This window comes from Eschscholzia californica, unplaced genomic scaffold (assembly GCF_041429995.1).
Source record: "Eschscholzia californica isolate CP2 unplaced genomic scaffold, dmEscCali1.0.p SCAF_3, whole genome shotgun sequence".
In the NCBI taxonomy this organism is placed as follows: domain Eukaryota; kingdom Viridiplantae; phylum Streptophyta; class Magnoliopsida; order Ranunculales; family Papaveraceae; genus Eschscholzia; species Eschscholzia californica.
Genome location: NW_028238420.1, coordinates 65,134,360 through 65,152,042, shown reverse-complemented (window position 1 = coordinate 65,152,042; position 17,683 = coordinate 65,134,360). Strand labels below are relative to the sequence as shown.

The following is a 17,683-nucleotide window of genomic DNA, read 5'->3' as shown; positions in this document are numbered from 1 at the left end:
GTATTGGCTAGGGGCCACCATTAAACTCAACCTCCAACTATTCACAGTAAACCTATTGACCCTAAAGGGATATTGAGTCGAAACCCGAAATCTTAGATCTTATGGTCCATGATTCTGTCAGTTCCTCGATATACACACATACCAAGCGTGGAGGTGGAGCGTTAATTCTCAAGTTATAGGGGGTTTTAATCGGGATTAAATTAGATCCTAATCAAATCGCTAAAATCTTGCGTCATTTGTTGTTAACCCGACATTTTGACTTCAAAATTATCACATTTTTTCGCTCCAATATCTTCATCTGACAATTTTCCCTCGCTTTTGCCGCTGCTGGTAGAGAGAGAAAGAGAAGAGAAGAGAAGGTAGAGACTAGAGAGAGAAACAATGGCGAAGGAGAAGAGAGAGAGAAAGTTACTGGCTTTCACCGGAGGTATTGCTATCGCGGCTGTAGCTCTAAACCTAATCATCACTGCCATTAACGCTCAAAGGAAGAAAACCAAAAAGAAAGGTTTATTTTATTCTCTCTATAGTTTTTCTATCTATTCGTTTATAAGTAACTGATTTGTGAAATTAGGGTTTCTGATTGAAAAATATCAGGTTATATATAGCTAATTCGGTAAAGAATCTTTGAAATTGTTCAAATTACTTACTTTAAGACTGTGATACAGATCTTCCGGGTTCATCTGTTCGTGTTAATCTCTCTGGTTGTGAAATTATCAAATTAGCTGATCAAATTATTGCCAAGTCTAAAACTGTTCATGATGCAGTAGCTTCAGTACCCCTTGAAAAGGTTTAAGAGTGTCTTAAATTTTCTTTGCAACATTTGGTGATTATGAGTTTGTTAGGGTTTTGTTGAATTTGGTTTACTTATTGAAAACCGCAGGTTACATATATGAGTGTAATTTCACCTCTAGTAGAGCTTGAGGCAAATCAGTTTCCATTAGTACAATCTTGTGTTTTTCCAAAAATGGTGTCTGTTTCGGAGGAAGTTCGTAAGGCTAGTGCCGAGGCAGAAAGGAGGATAGACTCTCACGTTCAAATGTGCAGGTTTCAGTTTGTCACTTTGGTTCTTCTTATTGGGTTTTCTTTATTTGTTAAAATGGCTGTTGTATATGCATGATACTTTCCTTAAGTCTTCCCGAGTGGCCGTAAAAGCATAATGAATAAATACTAGCCTCAGGACCAAAATTGATTTACGAGTTTTGTCTAGTTGACTTCTTTTTGTTCAATGCTCAAGTAGTTTATGGTTGGTTAAGAGTTACGACCTCATTTGGGAACTTATTTATTGTCTAATAGGAGTTGGTTTGACTGCAATTAAGTGTGTTTGGTATCTTTGCTTTTCAATTAATATGGGAGAGTTTCACACAAGCAATTTAGTTTCTACTATTTGGTTCTATTTTAAGTTCATGGCCTGCGGAAAACCCCTTATCGGGCCTCCCCCCTACCCTCCTGCCCCCACCCACAAGGAAATCTTTGTAAGACACTTCTTTGCTGTCAAAACACTGAATGTTTCACGGTTCTATGCAAGGTGATCAGCAAACGAGAGGATGTATACCGTGTAATCAAGGCTTTTACTACAAAAGGGGAATGGACGAGTCCTGAAGTGAAACGTTATATACAGTTTTTGGTAAGAATAAAGCTTGGACAAGTTATATTGCCTTTTATACTCCATTTGTTAACTAAGTGTGTGTTTATGTTTTTTCTAGTATTAAAGGTGTATTTAGTAGTTATAGCTGAAATGAGAATAGTATATCATCAATTTTCATTCACCTGTCAGTAATGGTTTTCTTAGTAAGCTGTAAGTCCTCTTTAATGTTCTCACAAGGGCCCTTTCAAAATTGAAACCCATGCCTGTATTTGAGTATGATCTCAATCCCTTGAACTTATTTGAACTTTTGCTTGTAATATTATATAACTAACAAACCATTGGAAATCCTACTGCCCTAATTTAAATTCCGGCCCGATGTTTAGTTGTGTTCTTGCATCTTGATTACATTTTCATGTTGCATTAAGAGAAACAGAGAAATGGAAATTTGTTTTTCAGTTTCTTGTGCATTTTCCTTTAATTTTGTTATAAACAGTAATATGAAAGAGTAAATTGTGGATTCTTGCTGAGGAGTTGTGAATGTACTCTCAAATCCATTTATTACTATTCCATAGAATTGAGTGAATAACTAATTGCTACTATTAATTCAGGTTGATTCAATCATTATAAAGTTGAGAACAGAAATCAAAGTTGTGAGTCAAGATCTTGAGGTGCATTTGCTAATTTCTTTATGACCAGTGACAGGTTCAGGATTTTGAGCACAATGGGTTGAATCTAACTACAACCAAAAGAGAAGAAGTAAAACGCCTGCGAACTCAAATAGACGAGCTAAGCATGCGATATATTCAAAATCTGAATGATGATAATTCTTTTCTACTCTTAAGTGATAAAGATCTTGTTGGGATGCCACCTAAATTTCTTCAGGTTATACTTTTGCTCTATTTTAATGTAATTTCCCTTAAACTTCCTCATTTCTTAATAAGTATCTTACGTCTTTTATGCATTGTTACATGTATTTATGGAGCAACCTGTTGTTTGCATAAAGTTCCTTGAAGTCATTAATATAAAATATCTTCATTCAGTTTTTTCACTCATTTATGGTTTTAGAGTGAAGCATTAAATGAGAATACCTACACTGTTAGAAAAGTTTGTGCAATTATCTACTCTTTTGTTTAAGTAATGTTGTTACAGGTGTAAAAGTGACTACATATTATTGATAAGATTTTGTTTTTCTGCTCAGAGTCTAGAAAAGGCTGACAATGGCAGATTAAAGATTACCCTAAGAAGTTATCATGTTTATCCGCTACTAGAGTACTGCAAGGTATGACCCCTAATCTAAGTTGAGCAGGAGTTTTTCTTCTAGGTTCTCTTTATCTACCTTATCGATATGGGATTCATTTACGAAGCTTACCCTAACTGGTACATTGATCTCCTTTTAAGTTCTCAATAGGTGTACGTTTCCAAGATATATAATAGATATATAATGGATTGTCGAAGATATCGGACTACATTTTCAAGTTTTTACGCATATATAAGTGATGATGGTGTTCAATACGTTGCCTTCTTGTTTTGTATGCGTAGTTGCGTACTAACCTAAAAATCTCTACCTGAAACTTCTGGTAACTGAAATTTGCGATTACCGCAATTTCTCAAATTTGGAGCACTAGGCAAGTCCTACATTTACAAATAGTTTCAGGCGAATGTCGAGTTTGAGTTACTGTGACGATTTTGCGATGTAACAAAAGATTGGGTGAAGTTCGTAGTATTTCACGACTCTGTTCGAATATACATTGAGGTGTCATGCAGTAGGACAAAAGCATCATACTGCACATACCTTTGTTTTAACTCTCAACTTTCTTTATATTTTTAAAGGTAGGAACTACAAGGAAGACGGTGGCTGTTGCCTATGGGCGGAGATGTGGAGGAACCAATCTCCCCATCTTAGAAGATTTGGTAATGCATACATTACTTTTCTGTGTTCTATGACTACACTGTTTTATGGTGTAAGTAGGAAACTGGATTGAAGTTAGTCACTCTCCCCTTGCTTTCAGGTCCAGCTACGCCACAAACTAGCTAGATTGCTTGGTTATGCAAACTATGCAGAGTATGCTGTTGCGCCTAGAATGGCGAAGTCATCTAGCAAGGTCCTTCAACTTTCCAATTCCATACCTGTATCAATCATGATATGATTTGCCTGTTTGCATGTGGATATCTAAATAATACATCACTTGAGCTGACTCCTTGATAGCTTGCCAGCTTGGTACTAGTCAAACAGGCTGTGCTTGTACATTTTTCTGGCCGTGATCCACTGATCTGCATCAGATGTCATTATAAATTCTTTTCAATTTCCAGAATAGCATGCCTTACTAGTGATATTCTTGTCTATACAAACCAGCGATATGCTTCAGGCAGTTAACAATGCCAAAATTAAGCTGTAAACTGTTCTATTTTCTGCAAAATAAGTCAGAAAATGCCAATCAAATTATGAATCATTAAAATCATGAAATTTCATATAACGTAGGCTGGCCAACTTAAAAACTTTAAACATGCTATTCTATTTTTATTTTACAGTTTCGTTCTTTTTGACCTTGTGTGCATCTCATATTTATCTATTCAACTTTTTTTAACCTTTTCATCTACCCACTGTACAGTTCTTACTTGGGATTATGGTCTTAATATTTCCAGGTGTTTGAGTTCTTAGAAGATATTTCTACCAGTTTAACTGACTTAGCTACTAGAGAACTTACTGCTCTGGAAGAGTTGAAGGTTGGTGTTGCTGTTTGTTTCCTTGCTTCTCTTGTCTGTCTGAATCTGATATCTGATCATCTTAAGCATTTCGGTGAATCAGAAGCAAGAGGAAGGACACTCTCCCTTTGGAACTGAAGACCTATTGTACTATGTGAAGAGGGCAGAAGAACAGAAGTTCGATTTGGACTTCGGCATTGTAAATCAATATTTTCCTGTTCAATTGGTTCTCTCTGGAATTTTCAAAATTTTCGAAGACCTCTTTGGTAACCAAATTATTATATTGCTTTATTACTTTGTATAATCTGTATTCAATTCCACATTTTATATCTCTGGTTGTACATTTTTCATCTAATTTTCTATGAATGCTTATATTTGTTTGACATTTTCAGGCCTTAGATTTGAGGAAATTGCAGATATCGAAGTCTGGCACAGTGACGTTCGTTTATTCTCTGCTATAGATTTGAGTTCCACTGAGCTCATAGGTTACTTTTACCTCGATATTTATGCCAGGTTATATCTTAGTTGAGCTTCAAATTCTTTTCCTTTCTTTAAAATTTTTGCCTACAAAATAAATTGGTTATGGTTATTGTGCAGGGAAGGAAAATATGGTCAGACTTGTGTTTTGGCTCTTCAAAATGGTTCTTTGTCATCTAACAGCGCACGACAGGTGACTGTTCTCCAAAGACTGGCGTGCTTTTTATTTATTTGTTTTATTACCCGTTAAAAAGCTCCGAGTGTTTCAACCTCTATGTACTTAGGTGTATCTTACCCTTTGAGTAGGAATATGTGGCCTCTATTCGAGTGTTTGTTGTGTTACGAGTTCCGGTTTGTTGAGGATTTCCAATGGTGGCAGGTCATATGAGATTTTGTTGGTTTTCGAAGAAGACACTTATAGGCTATTGAATGCGCTTGTCTACTGTCTAGATGTTGATTTAGCTCAAAGTTAAACACATGACCTAACGATTAACCACAATTACGGAACTAATGAGTAAGAGGTTACTCTTTCACATGCTGAGAAGCGCGGATTATTCCGCAGGAATCTAGTTAGAATATCTGCTAGTAGAACTGGATAGATACATGACTTTTTTTTTCTTCCGAGGTTTTTTGCGGAATGTCATGATAAATCATGTTATATCTAGAAAGACTTTCTGCATGAAACTTATAAATGATGGCATTCGTCGAGTGGATATACGTGCACAAATTCATCTTAGATGATAATGCTTATTTAATTATTACTTATTCATTCCCTCTATTCTTCTATGTCTAGATACCTGTAGCATTACTTTTATCTCAATTCCGAAAGGAAGTTGATGGTAGCCCAAGGTTATTGCGGTTCTCGGAGGTGGTTAATCTTTTTCACGAGCTTGGTCATGTGGTATATTTCTTATCCTAAACTTATCCTTTAGATGAATTACTGAGATGTCTAATACAGTTTTTATTATAATTATAAATGCTTTTACAGGCTTATAGCTATTCTTTTGTTTTATCTTCACTATACGGGAGATCAAAGTGTTAAACTCTGTCTACTTGTCACATTTAATGCTTACCCAGCTACTGCTTGTACATGCTAACAGTGTTTATTATGTTTGGTCCACTATATAAAGTATACACAGCTTTATCAATTGCCATGATGAAATATTTGGTTTTAAACTTGTAGATTAGGAGAACTAAGTTTTGGGTTGTCCAATCATCGGAAGGTATTGAGTGCTATTGAATACTTCGCCAAGTAGGCTGGCTAGTTGTAAATCAGTAAATGTATCTTAGTTCTCTGAGTAAAATATACGAGCTTTGCCTTTTAGAGATGAGTGAAAATATTTGTCCTTGGACTTCAAAAGTTACCAATATCTTCCTAACCAGAGACACCAGTTTTTTTGTGTATACCATATTACCATATGCTTAGAGTTATTCTGAGAGTACACTTCTCTAGTGAAAACCGGGTAATCAATTAATAAAAACCTTTCAAGCATCATATAAGCTAAGGGCACTTTATTGGTTTATGTGGATTTGCGCAATACGGGTAACAGGAGTTCCATTTAGAATTTGATTATGGTAAAACACTGTTGTAAATATTCTGCTGCCTTTTCATCGTCACGAGAACTTATAAAGTGACTCTCTTGATATGAGTTCACAGGTCCATCATATTTGCAATCGTGCGCCATTTGCTAGATTTTCAGGGCTTCGCGTCGATCCTGACTTTGTTGAAATTCCAAGTCAGGTTCTAGAAAACTGGCAAGTGACATTCCTAAGTTATAATGGACTGCACATATCCACACTACTCTGCTTATTGAGGTTTTCTGTTTCAGGTGTTACGAAAGTGTCACATTAAAGTTGATGTCGGGTTTCCAACAGGTAACTGCTTTCTCTCTGTTTGTTTTTATTCTATAGTGGTTACCGACTTATAATTTTCATTTTTGCTCATAAACTTATAATTTTCACATAGAGATAACCTTATAATTTTCACGTAAAGGCCACTTATAATTTTCATTTTGCTTATGTTACCTCTATATTGACTTAGCTAGTTAGCTTATGTCATTCTCCCTTTCAGCTCGTTTTCACCCCTTTAATTATGTAAAAAGAAAATTGTTAGTTCATTTTGCTTTAAATGACCTCTGTTGTGGTATTGACTTGGCTTCACCTGCTTATTCAATGTTCTATTATAGAAATATAAATGTGTGCTTTCCACCTTTTCTTTAAGGCAGAATGGTACAAGCACTTTGAGTATGACCTGGAGTCCCAGTTGATGTGTTGATGGTACAATCTGTACCTACAATTTTAAGTCATTGAGATTTTCTAAAAATTATTTTATGACAGTATGTGGTAAGGAAGATTTGCCACATCAGCTTTGAAGTCAAAACTCTGAGTAAGACTTTTGAGGGAAGAAACATTTTTCATCGTTATATAGCATGGAGAAAATCTACAAGGTCCTTGATCAGTGGGTAAAAATTAAGATATAAACATTAGAAAAAAACATAACGAGTTATTGCTGAAGCCCTTTCACACTAGTAAGGGTCCCATTTGTTCCCTGGTTGACGGTTGACCAATTACTAGCTATGCAAATCAATGTTTAATTTTTCCTTAAGCCTCAAATTAGTTATCTATGCCTTATGATTTAGGATCAATCTTAATATAATGTTGGCAAAGGGACTGTTTGAATCACTAATAGTTGGATAATCATAACTCTAGATAGTGGATTTCCTGGCACACTCTGAACGGTGAAGTGACATAGGTTACTGGCTTGGAGAATTGGTCATTATGGACATTCTGTGCTAACAACGAAAATTTATTAATCTCTCTGCACAAAAAATGTGGTTCATATCAATTATTCAAGGATCTAACATCTGAAATATAAACGTACATTCTTATTTACTACAAGGATTCTGGCATGTCTTACTAAATTAAATTAATATTTATCTTGCAGGATATTACTAAACCCATTACAGATGAAATAGTTTCTTCATTGAAAAGAAGACGGGATTCGTTTTCAGCCATTAAATTGAAGCAAGAGATTCTTCTCTGTAAGGCATTTCATCATTTATAGAAGAATAAAAGAAGTTTATTGTTTCCAAGTTGAACTTTTGTTTTGGTTTACTCAACTTTTGGTTTCTAGACAAGGATAATGTTTCGAATACTACACCTAAGTTTAAGTATTTATGTTGATTATCAGGCCTTTTAGATCAGATAATACATTCCAATGAAAATGTTGATATAATGGAGCTACTCAAGCATCTACACCCAAAGGTAAAAAATATTTTCGGTCGTAAATTTGTAAAATGTAATTGTGATGTTATTTTAGAAAGATTTCAATATTTTAACTAGTCGGCTACCTTTTGTCCAGGTGATGTTAGGGTTGCCACTTTTAGAAGGAACAAATCCAGCTTCATGTTTCCCACGTCTTGCTATTGGTTATGAAGCTGCATGCTATAGTCGTATTTGGAGTGAGGTGTGCTTAATATAAACTTAGATACCGACCTTAGGTATCTGACCATCAGATACCAATATTCGTCTTTTAACATTGGCCACCTCAAAATATTGGGTTTTCATAAATTTCACATGACACAAAAACACTTTTCGTCATCTGATAACAACCTAACATCTGACCTCTTGCAGATCATGACCATAACGCAAAACCTGTTAAATATTCCAACTTTGCAACTAATGCTATATCTTGATCTTTTTAGGTTTTCGCAGCCGATATATTTGCGTCAAAGTTTCAAGACGATCTCTTAAATCCTCATGTTGGACTACAATTTCGGAATAAGGTAGTTGCTCTAATCAAACTGAAAGTTCCAATTCTCACTTCAAAAGTTCAAGACTTGTAAACCTTTTACGTTTACTTTATGAAGGTATTAGCCCCTGGAGGATCACAGGACCCGGTGAAGCTATTATCTGACTTTTTAGGAAGAGAGCCGTCAATTCAAGCATACATCGAGAACAAAACCAGAAACAGTTTGTGACCTCGTAAAAAGCACTTCGGTAACTTATATCTCTAGCAAATTCTCACCCTAGGATTGAACTTCACCCAAAATTTTGTATCTTATTCTGAATCATTCTAATCGATTCTGATTATGTTTGGTTTTTAGTAAATTAGTCATATTGTTAGAGAAAGTAGGTCAGTTTCGATGAACCGTCTACAAATCTGTCTCACAAACTTATATTATAATTCACACGATCAGATTATTGAATCTTTGTTTGCAGTATTAAAAGCCGAATCAATAGCCACGAGTCAACTAGTTCCGACTGTTTTCAGAGACTCTGACTAGAATGGTGAAAGCTTTTTCTTTCTTCTTTCCTTCTGGTTGTTAGTTGATGTTCTTAACCTCATTTTCACCATTTTTTCATCTGTAAGTCTACATTACCTAGTCATCTCCTAACTGTTGATAATGCAATTTATGCCTGTTTGAAATGACAGAGCTAGAGTCAATGACCATAATCTATGAACTACTCAACTTCATATTTTCTCTCTCTACCTATGAACTACTTGCTTATTCCAAGGTTTCATACATTTCTCTAATCTTTGCCAAGATTCTAGTCATGGTCATTCAAGATAAACGACTTAGGTTTGAAATTGTTTAACTAGAGAGTTAAATTGTTGGAATTATTTTTTGGTGATGTGAAATGAAATATATAGGGAACTATCATTTTTTAGCTGATGTGAAATGAAATATCTAAGAGAAAAATTGATGAAAATACATGAAACTCAAGACAGTGGATCAAGTCCTTTCAAGGGATTTTGGCAGTAGATTTATTGAGCCTGAGAAGTGAATAAAAGGACAAACTTAAGACCCATTGCTCAGTGCTTACTTGCTTATATGTCTCTGTGAGTATGGACTATGGAGAATAATGCAAATAAAAAAAATCAATTTTATTGATGACAAAGACCTAGACAAGAGTCAACATCAACTCGAAGAAAAATTTGTTCAAAGAATCATGCGTCCATTCACGTTGAAGCAGAGATCGTCTATGTCGAATTATTGAAGTTAGAAGAAGCAGAGATTAACTACGCATATGTATATTATCATCTTACGAGGGTATAACCGTACCCGACAGCACAGACAGTTCTGTCAAATGGGTCATGTGAGGTGATTTATACGCGTTCCACGTTGGAACTATAGGCGCCTTTCAAAGACTGAAGTTTTAAGGGATCTATATGTAAATGTAGCACCTACAACAATAATATGAGTGTCTTTAAGTCATTCGCAAAAAAGAATGAGATCTTTAAAAACATGCTCTTTCTTATAATCTAACTCTCGTTTAACTACTCTTGTTCCATATAGTGCCAACTGTACACTTATTTGCAAATTCTACATGATATGCACCCTATATGTAACTATAGTCGGAAGACTTTGTTTTCATCCAATTAGAAAATGCAATACCATTTCTTTCTTTAAGTTCCAATTTGTTGGAATATGATTAGATTATACATAAAATAAATATATTAAAAGTATAGGCTTTTTCTATATAGAATCTATATCTAATGAAACTCAATAGTTCACCATTGCTTAAGAAGTTGAAACTTTTGTTCGCCCATTCAAATTTTTTAGTTTGATGAGTGTATTTAATTGGATAGAACTTGGAAGGTAAGACTAAAATCTTGATATAATTAATCAAACATGATATTATCCTCATTAGTCATCATTAATATATTGTTTAATCAATAAGATATAATTATGATTAATTAGTCTCTAATTTGTCATCAAACTAAAAGGAAAATCTAGAGAGAAAGAGAGAGAGAGAGAGAATGAAATAACATGAGAAAAGCAACCAAGAAACAAAAGACAAGTTGGGCAAAGAGGAGGATAAATTTCACTTTTTCTATTCCCAATTCCCTTTCCAAAGTGAAAGTTATTTCCCCTTCTCCAACGTCTTCCAAAAAAAAAAGATCAAATTTTTAGGATTTTGGAGGGTTGTTTATGTCAATCAATCTCTTTCTCTCTCTCTTTATCTGGTTGTTTGTGATTGTGAGAAGATGAAAAGAGAAACAGGGTATGGTTTGTTAGAGAGAAATTTGGATGTTTTTGTTATAAAATCAAACAAGAGGAGTTCTTCTACATAAAGATTAGTTTCTCTCTCTCTAGCCCTTTTTTGGTTTGTGGATATTCCTTTGTTTACACAAATTCCTCAAACAAACCCCACAATTTCTCCTCCTTCAGTTACTACAAAATCTCTCATCGATCATCAATACCTCATATTTGTCTATTTGTAAGTAGCAAAATTACCCTCTCTCTCTCTCTCTCTCTCTCTCTAGATTTTGGCAAATTGTTTCTTCTCTTTATCACAATTTTATATCCATGTCTGATTACTTTAGTTTTGGTATGTTTTGTTTGTTTGTTTTTTTTAATACTCTGGGTAGTAGTTAGATTATTATCATATACCCAAATCTTAGAATCTTTGATCAATCTCAAAAAAACCTTAATTTGGGTATTTGGGGAAGCATATTTGTTCATTTCTTGTTTCTCTGTCTTCATTTTTTTTGTTAGTTAAGGTGCTGATTGAAACAGAAGCTTATGTTGTGTGAACCCCACACTCTGAAACTTGTTGCTGATGCTTGGTCTGATGTGGATTTCTATAGTTCAATTCTTTGCTTGGGATTGATAGAAGAAAAGGGGAAGATGAAAAGAGGGATTTTGTGATGGTTGTTTCTTTGAGAAATCTGGATTTTGTCTGATCTGTGAGTTGCAACTGGTACTCGCCCTTGGTTTGGGAACGCGAAGAATTAGCAAAATTTTGTAGTTTTCTTATCGAAGAGAAGGGGTGGAAGCTTCTGGGTAGGTCTAAAATCTCAGTTCATAAGCCAAAATTGCTTTGGATTTGGAGTGATATTCTCACATTTAGATTTCCTTCATATCGATTGAAAGAATCTTGTTGAGGGAGTAGTGTGTTCTAGTTTTGAAGAGCTTTCGGAAGAGTCCCCAGCAGGTTTTTTGGTTTTCGGAAGACTATTTTGATCAATTTTGCAGATATGATCAACAAGTTACTTGGTAAGATTCCTCGTAAACCAAGGTCATCATCTGAAAATCGGGAATCAACGGAGAGTTCTTCAACTGCTTCAAATGCTTCTACCAGTTCAAGACGCGATGATTCGACAAGTAATAAGTCTGTGAGTTCAAGCAGTGTATCTCTTCCCGGCATTAATTTCATTCCGGGATTAAATGATATGAACTCTTATCCTCAAGTAGGTAACTTGAAGCTGAATGGGAACACCTCCGGTTTCTCATACGAAGCACTGCCTGGTTTTAGAGATGTAGCCAACTCTGAGAAACAAGACTTACTTATCAAAAAGATTAACTTATGTTGTGTTGTTTTCGACTTCACTGATCCCATGAAGAATCTCAAAGAAAAAGATATTAAGCGACAAACTTTACTTGAGCTAGTGGACTACCTTACTTCAGCTAGTGGTAAATTCTCTGAGTCTGTCATGAAAGAATTGATTAAGATGGTCTCCGTCAATTTATTTAGGCCACTTGCTTCTCCGTCACGAGAAAATAGGGTTTTGGAAGCTTTTGATTTGGACGAAGAGGAACCTTCGATGGATCCAGCATGGCCCCACTTGCAATTGGTGTACGAAATCCTTTTGAGATTTGTTACATCACCCGAGACGGATGCGAAATTGGCCAAGAGATACATCGATCACTCTTTTGTTCTTAAGTTGTTAGATCTTTTCGACTCAGATGATCCTAGAGAAAGAGATTATTTAAAAACGATTCTTCATCGTATCTATGGGAAATTTATGGTACACCGACCATTCATTAGGAAATCTATCAACAATATTTTCTACAGCTTTATTTTTGAAACCGAGAAACATAACGGTATTTCTGAACTATTAGAGATATTGGGTAGTATAATCAATGGGTTTGCTCTACCACTAAAAGAAGAACACAAACTGTTTCTTGTTCGAGCTTTGATTCCTCTCCATAAGCCCAAATACATACCCATGTACCATCAGCAGTTGTGTTACTGCATCACTCAGTTTGTCGAGAAAGATTGCAAGCTTGCTGATACCGTGATAAGGGGTTTACTAAAGTATTGGCCAATCACAAATAGTGCAAAAGAGGTCATGTTCTTAGGGGAGCTTGAGGAAGTTTTGGAAGCAACTCAGTTGCCGGAGTTTCAACGGTGTATGGTTCCCTTGTTCCGCCAGCTTGCTCGCTGTATCAACAGTCCACACTTCCAGGTATTATGCTTTGAAAAGTTCATTTCCAGTAACAGTTATTTGTTTGTAGGATGCTAATATTTCAAAGCCAAAAATTATACATTGTCGTCACGATATTATTATCTAGTCTCGAACTTATGATGACTCAAATTGTTGTTCGATATGATAAAGATCGAGACAATTTTCTTGTATGTAGTTCATTCGAAAAAAACTTTCTTAAATGTAGTCCTTGCTATTCTTTTTCTAGACTGAGGGATAAATCGAGCAGACACTGATGAAAAGATTGAAAATTCTAGATTTGGTGTTGTCTCCTCCTGAGCTATATTACTATATGTTTTTCACCCAATTACACAAATTACTTCCTAAAATGTTTCTATAATCAATGTCATGTTGACAGGTGGCGGAACGGGCACTATTTTTCTGGAATAATGATCATATAGAGAACTTGATCAAGCAAAACCGTAGAGCTATATTTCCCATTATCTTCCCGGCTTTGGAGAAAAATGCTAGAAACCACTGGAACCAGGCTGTTCAGAGTTTGTCACTCAATGTTCGTAGGATCTTATCTGAGCTTGATCCTGAGCTATTTGAAGACGGCTTGATCACGTTTAAGGAAAATGAAGCACACGAGGAAGAGATGAAAGCTAAGCGAGAGGCTATATGGAAGCACTTAGATGAAATTGCTGCATCAAAAGCTTCGAGCAATGAAGCTGTCATGGTTTAGCCACATTATAGTGCCTCATACATCTTCGAGATAAGTAAAGTACGATCAGTGTTAGTGGTTGCACTCCTGATCTCAATACCCTAAACGGATAAATCTCAAGAGTAATGAAACGAATAAAGTTCCTTTATTGGGGCCGAAGCCTTCTTATTCACCATCTCGATGCTCAACTCCTAGTCCTTCTGATTGTTGTCGGTTACCCGGTCCTATTAGCATCAAGATGTTGGCTCCAATGGTCGTTTTATACACCAAAGACTATCACATACCAAGAAAAAAAGTGATAATGTCTCTTTCGAGCCTACTGTAGTTCAAATTCATAAAGAAGTTGGTTAGTTCTCCGTGGCCACCTTAGTTAATGTTGCACTTCTGAGGTATATATGTCTTATCACAATACCTGAATTTGGTTTTACTTGTTTTGAATTTCTAGTTTTAGTAACTGCAGGTTTATTTATTTGTATGTATGCCTTGAGTAACTTTCATTCCTTCGCGAATGAACCAGTACTCGACTATTTGGCATGAATTTATGCCATAAATATTATTTCGATCTTCGAAAAAATATTAGCCGAACTTTGTTTTGTTACCTGTATGTATAGTCTTCCATTCATTCTGTATCAGTTCTGAATAGCATAAGATTGCATATGGTCCTGTAGTTTATGTAGTTAAAAGTCTTTCTAGCTTACTAAAATATTGTTATGATTGCTTCTCTTGACTAATTATGAAAGCGAAACAAGTAAACATACTACTTTTCTTGTTCTATATTTCGTACGGATTACTTCTTTCATGATACTACAGATTCCCTGCATTTTCTTCCGGGACAGAAGCGGATCAGAGGATCATTTGTTTCTGTGAAAGATTTGTTATGAATGGATTTGACAGGATATGATGCCAAAGTGTTTATCCCACACAAGCCCTCTTTTGCTTCGACTCGTTGCATCTTTATATACCCATTGTCTCCCCAGTCTGAGCCCCAAGAGTTTTTAACGATCCAATACTTGACTCCTTCACTCGTCTCTCCATATCCGACAATCGTTACTCCGTGGTCCAGGTTCGTTCCACATGGGCCGGTAAATACCCCCTGCATATTGATCCAAATTAAATGATTTTTTCGATATGTAATCTTTCGTAGTTCATACCTATTTCATCCTTTTAGCTATCCAAATCGAGCTAGTGTTATTTAATAGGCTTAGAAATGCAATGAAGCTTACTTTCAAGTAGAACTGAAAGTAAAGTCCCCCAGCTTCTATTGCCACTGAAACAGGCTGATTTGCTACAGCCTTCATCAGAGCATCATCACTGTTAGCTGCTACATCTTTATAACCATCTATAGTAACAACCGACGAGTTTTTCTGCAGAAAAAATATACAGTATTAGTATAGTAGAGTTCTGTCACAGGGTTTGCAAATCTATCTATAGATGTACCTTTTTGAGATTGCATTCATTGTCGCTGGCAGTGTAAGGGTAATCGACTTCGGTGCTAATTCCTCCATTTTCAACTATGAACTGGAAGGCGTAGTCCATGAGTCCTCCATCACATCCTTGATCAACTTTCTTATCACAGTCAACGAGCTCTTGCTCAGACAGTGATACCAGCTTCCCAGATCTGATCTTGTTTATTCCTTCGATAGCTGCAACAGTAGAGAAGGCCCAGCAACTCCCTGTAGTCCCAAATAGAAACAATAAGCTGTTCTTCAAGTCTGCACTATTTACTGAGATAACTCCATTAAGTTCACTTACCACATGGTCCTTGATCTTTGACATCAGTGACTGCTCCTACCTCCCTCCAATCGACTGAGCCGGGCAATGACCCAACAATGTTTTCGTACATATGTCTTTGATTATATCTTCGTTTGTTTTTCGATTCAAGTACTTTCTCAGGTAATCCTGCTGCATAAGTTGCTCGAAATTCTTCGTTAGACAGATCTGCAAACTTATTGAGACCAAGACTGAAACTCATACCGTTCCTTTTGTTACTTTGATGGATAAACCGAGCGTTGTTCTTAAAAATATCGAACCTCTTCATCAATATATTTTTATGTTGAAAATCTAGATTATTGTTTCGAAAGTTATGATCATGGGGTCGATGAACCGAAAGCCATTTCTTGTACAGAGCAAGGAGATCTATCTCGGACTTTACGTCCTCGTCTGTGACCTCAAGAATAGTTTGGGGATTATTGGGTTGAGAAGAGGTAGGAGGAAGATGAAGAAGGGATAAGATGGTTAAGAAGATGAATATCACCATGGCTGTGTAGTGATAATGCAAGTGACAGAGAGGTAGGAGATGTGTTTATAGTGGTTTGAAAGATTGTTTTGAGTTAGGGTTTTTGTTTATGAGTAAAGCAAAAGAAGGGGGTGAGATTAGTTTAAGATAGCTTGTAGAATTTGGGTAGTTTGGTTTTGATTTAGTTGGCTTCTATAACCCAATTTTAACTTTGCTTGCAACTTACATGAATTAATGATAAAGACATTGCAAATTATAGTTTACATCTGTCTCTCTCTCTCTCAAGCACCCAAGTCCCACCTTATCTTACACCCTTCTTGATGGTTGAATGTTTATCTTTTGGAAATACATTACTACCAAAAATTCTCACAGAAATTCACATCATTTTAATCCACATAAATAGAGAGTTTTGTAGGGGGAATGGAACAATCTCCGGTTTGTTAAGAGTAAAGGAAGCAAACAGAGAAGTTTTGTAGGGGGGAAGTTACACCCTTAGGTTTTGGTTGGATAAATAGAGAGAATAGAGAAAACATATTTCCCTATCTGCAACCTTATGGGCTTTTGCGGTAGCTCGCAAGAGGTGCTTTTGTTGTAGCCCACCCGTTGTGTTTTCTCTAAATTTAGATAAAACGAACATTTGTCTGCATCGAAATTAAGTGAATGTTAAGGAGGGAAGTACGTACATTTTGAGACAATAAAATTAAAATTTTGTTCTCGATGGTAGAGAGACACCCATGTTACCACCTAATTGGAGTTCATCGACCCATAAGAGATTAAAACTTTCTTTATTTGTTTTTTTGGAAGACTGACTACGATCTACGTACGTCGTGATATTTGGATGAGGGGTTTTTCTTGGTACGATCACTTAAATAGTTGCCTTTTGATCTTTAACAAAACTCTTGGCTAATAATAATCAGATATGTAGTTTTTATCCAATAAGATTTCTTTTTGTGAAATAAACCAGAAGAGTATTGATTAAAGGGGAGAACAAATTTAAGAAGCCCATTTAGTTACTTCCAAATTGAAAGATATAGGTGCTAGACATTGGTTTTCCAAAATAAAACATAAATATATGGATTACTATCATAATTTTCACCAAGATATATAATATAATTATTATTTATTATATAGCTTCTAATGAGTTCAAAGTAAACCTATCTCTTATTGGTAGTACATGCTTGCAACCTATAATAGGAAGAATAAAATAGTTAATCAACTCCTCTATGAAAGAGATACCATTACATAAATATCATTTAGGAAGTTAGGTGATTACCTAATACCTCAATCATATAAACTATATACATTTTCCTAGAAAAATCAAAGAAAACAACACATTAGCTAACCAAAATAGAGGCATGATAAGGATGTTTGGAATTAGAATTAAGTACTCTCTAATTCAAATCCTTTAAGGATTATCCTAGTAATTGTATTTGACACCATTAGATTAGTTGAGAACACATAAACAAAATCTGAAGTTGCATATACTAACAAGTAACATGTAATGAAAGACTTTTACAAATAAAATAACAAGTAATGAAAGAAAACATTCTCTAGAAATTCGCGATAATCGTTCCATGTCTAAAATAACAAATGAACTTCAACTAGAACAATATATCCATCGAATCAATCACGAAAGTATTACATAGCTAAACCGATTTACATTTACCAAAGGAGAAGAACCCAACTTAGTTGGGCAGAATTATCATGTGATGTTTTTTCATCTGATAATAATTTAGTGAAAAGTACTAGAAAATAAGAAAAATTAAGTAAACTTTGGATAGAATTTTAGACTTCCTCTGATTT

General features: G+C 35.4%; 3 protein-coding genes across 7 annotated transcripts; 2 read left to right on the top strand and 1 right to left on the bottom strand.

The window, feature by feature from the left end:
- The first annotated feature begins 19 nt into the window (after positions 1-19).
- LOC147553408 (Zincin-like metalloproteases family protein) lies at positions 20-8,994 on the top strand. Its single transcript, XM_086666828.1, has 20 exons — positions 20-505; positions 666-787; positions 881-1,044; positions 1,534-1,624; positions 2,288-2,467; positions 2,784-2,864; positions 3,416-3,496; positions 3,595-3,687; positions 4,229-4,309; positions 4,392-4,554; positions 4,681-4,801; positions 4,886-4,958; positions 5,559-5,666; positions 6,423-6,520; positions 6,595-6,640; positions 7,710-7,806; positions 7,956-8,029; positions 8,127-8,231; positions 8,470-8,550; positions 8,635-8,994. The coding sequence occupies exons 1-20, from the start codon at positions 382-384 to the stop codon at positions 8,743-8,745; spliced, it is 2,094 nt and encodes a 697-aa protein (XP_086522954.1). The 5' UTR covers positions 20-381; the 3' UTR covers positions 8,746-8,994.
- Positions 8,995-10,480: 1,486 nt separating this feature from the next.
- On the top strand, positions 10,481-14,242 carry LOC147553407 (serine/threonine protein phosphatase 2A 57 kDa regulatory subunit B' theta isoform-like). Of its 5 annotated transcripts, none has more exons than XM_086665978.1 (4): positions 10,481-10,990; positions 11,145-11,229; positions 11,269-12,962; positions 13,339-14,242. In XM_086665978.1, the coding sequence occupies exons 3-4, from the start codon at positions 11,751-11,753 to the stop codon at positions 13,663-13,665; spliced, it is 1,539 nt and encodes a 512-aa protein (XP_086522104.1). In that variant the 5' UTR covers positions 10,481-10,990; positions 11,145-11,229; positions 11,269-11,750; the 3' UTR covers positions 13,666-14,242. The 5 variants fall into 5 exon arrangements, with proteins under 5 accessions (XP_086522104.1, XP_086522103.1, XP_086522106.1 ...); XM_086665980.1 differs by having other exon boundaries at positions 10,484-10,990; positions 11,142-11,229; XM_086665977.1 differs by lacking the exon at positions 11,145-11,229.
- A 70-nt stretch (positions 14,243-14,312) lies between these two features.
- Positions 14,313-16,402, bottom strand: LOC147553406 (cysteine proteinase COT44-like). The gene is made up of 4 exons (XM_086665984.1): positions 15,397-16,402; positions 15,082-15,317; positions 14,868-15,008; positions 14,313-14,737 (listed from the first exon to the last, which is right to left on the bottom strand). Exons 1-4 carry the CDS (start codon positions 15,899-15,901, stop codon positions 14,441-14,443), a joined length of 1,179 nt encoding a protein of 392 aa, XP_086522110.1. The 5' UTR covers positions 15,902-16,402; the 3' UTR covers positions 14,313-14,440.
- Between the last annotated feature and the right edge of the window lie 1,281 nt (positions 16,403-17,683).

Bases quoted from the DNA above. Each gene is read 5' to 3' on its own strand.
- LOC147553408 (XM_086666828.1), top strand. From the start codon at position 382: ATGGCGAAGGAGAAGAGAGAGAGAAAGTTACTGGCTTTCACCGGAGGT. The intron at 6,641-7,709 runs GTAACTGCTTTC...TTTATCTTGCAG, and splicing joins TGATGTCGGGTTTCCAACAG to GATATTACTAAACCCATTAC. The intron at 8,551-8,634 runs GTAGTTGCTCTA...TACTTTATGAAG, and splicing joins GACTACAATTTCGGAATAAG to GTATTAGCCCCTGGAGGATC.
- LOC147553407 (XM_086665977.1), top strand. From the start codon at position 11,751: ATGATCAACAAGTTACTTGGTAAGATTCCTCGTAAACCAAGGTCATCA. The intron at 12,963-13,338 runs GTATTATGCTTT...TCATGTTGACAG, and splicing joins TCAACAGTCCACACTTCCAG to GTGGCGGAACGGGCACTATT.
- LOC147553406 (XM_086665984.1), bottom strand. From the start codon at position 15,901: ATGGTGATATTCATCTTCTTAACCATCTTATCCCTTCTTCATCTTCCT. The intron at 15,318-15,396 runs GTAAGTGAACTT...TTGGGACTACAG, and splicing joins CAAAGATCAAGGACCATGTG to GGAGTTGCTGGGCCTTCTCT. The intron at 15,009-15,081 runs GTACATCTATAG...TTTTTTCTGCAG, and splicing joins ATGAATGCAATCTCAAAAAG to AAAAACTCGTCGGTTGTTAC.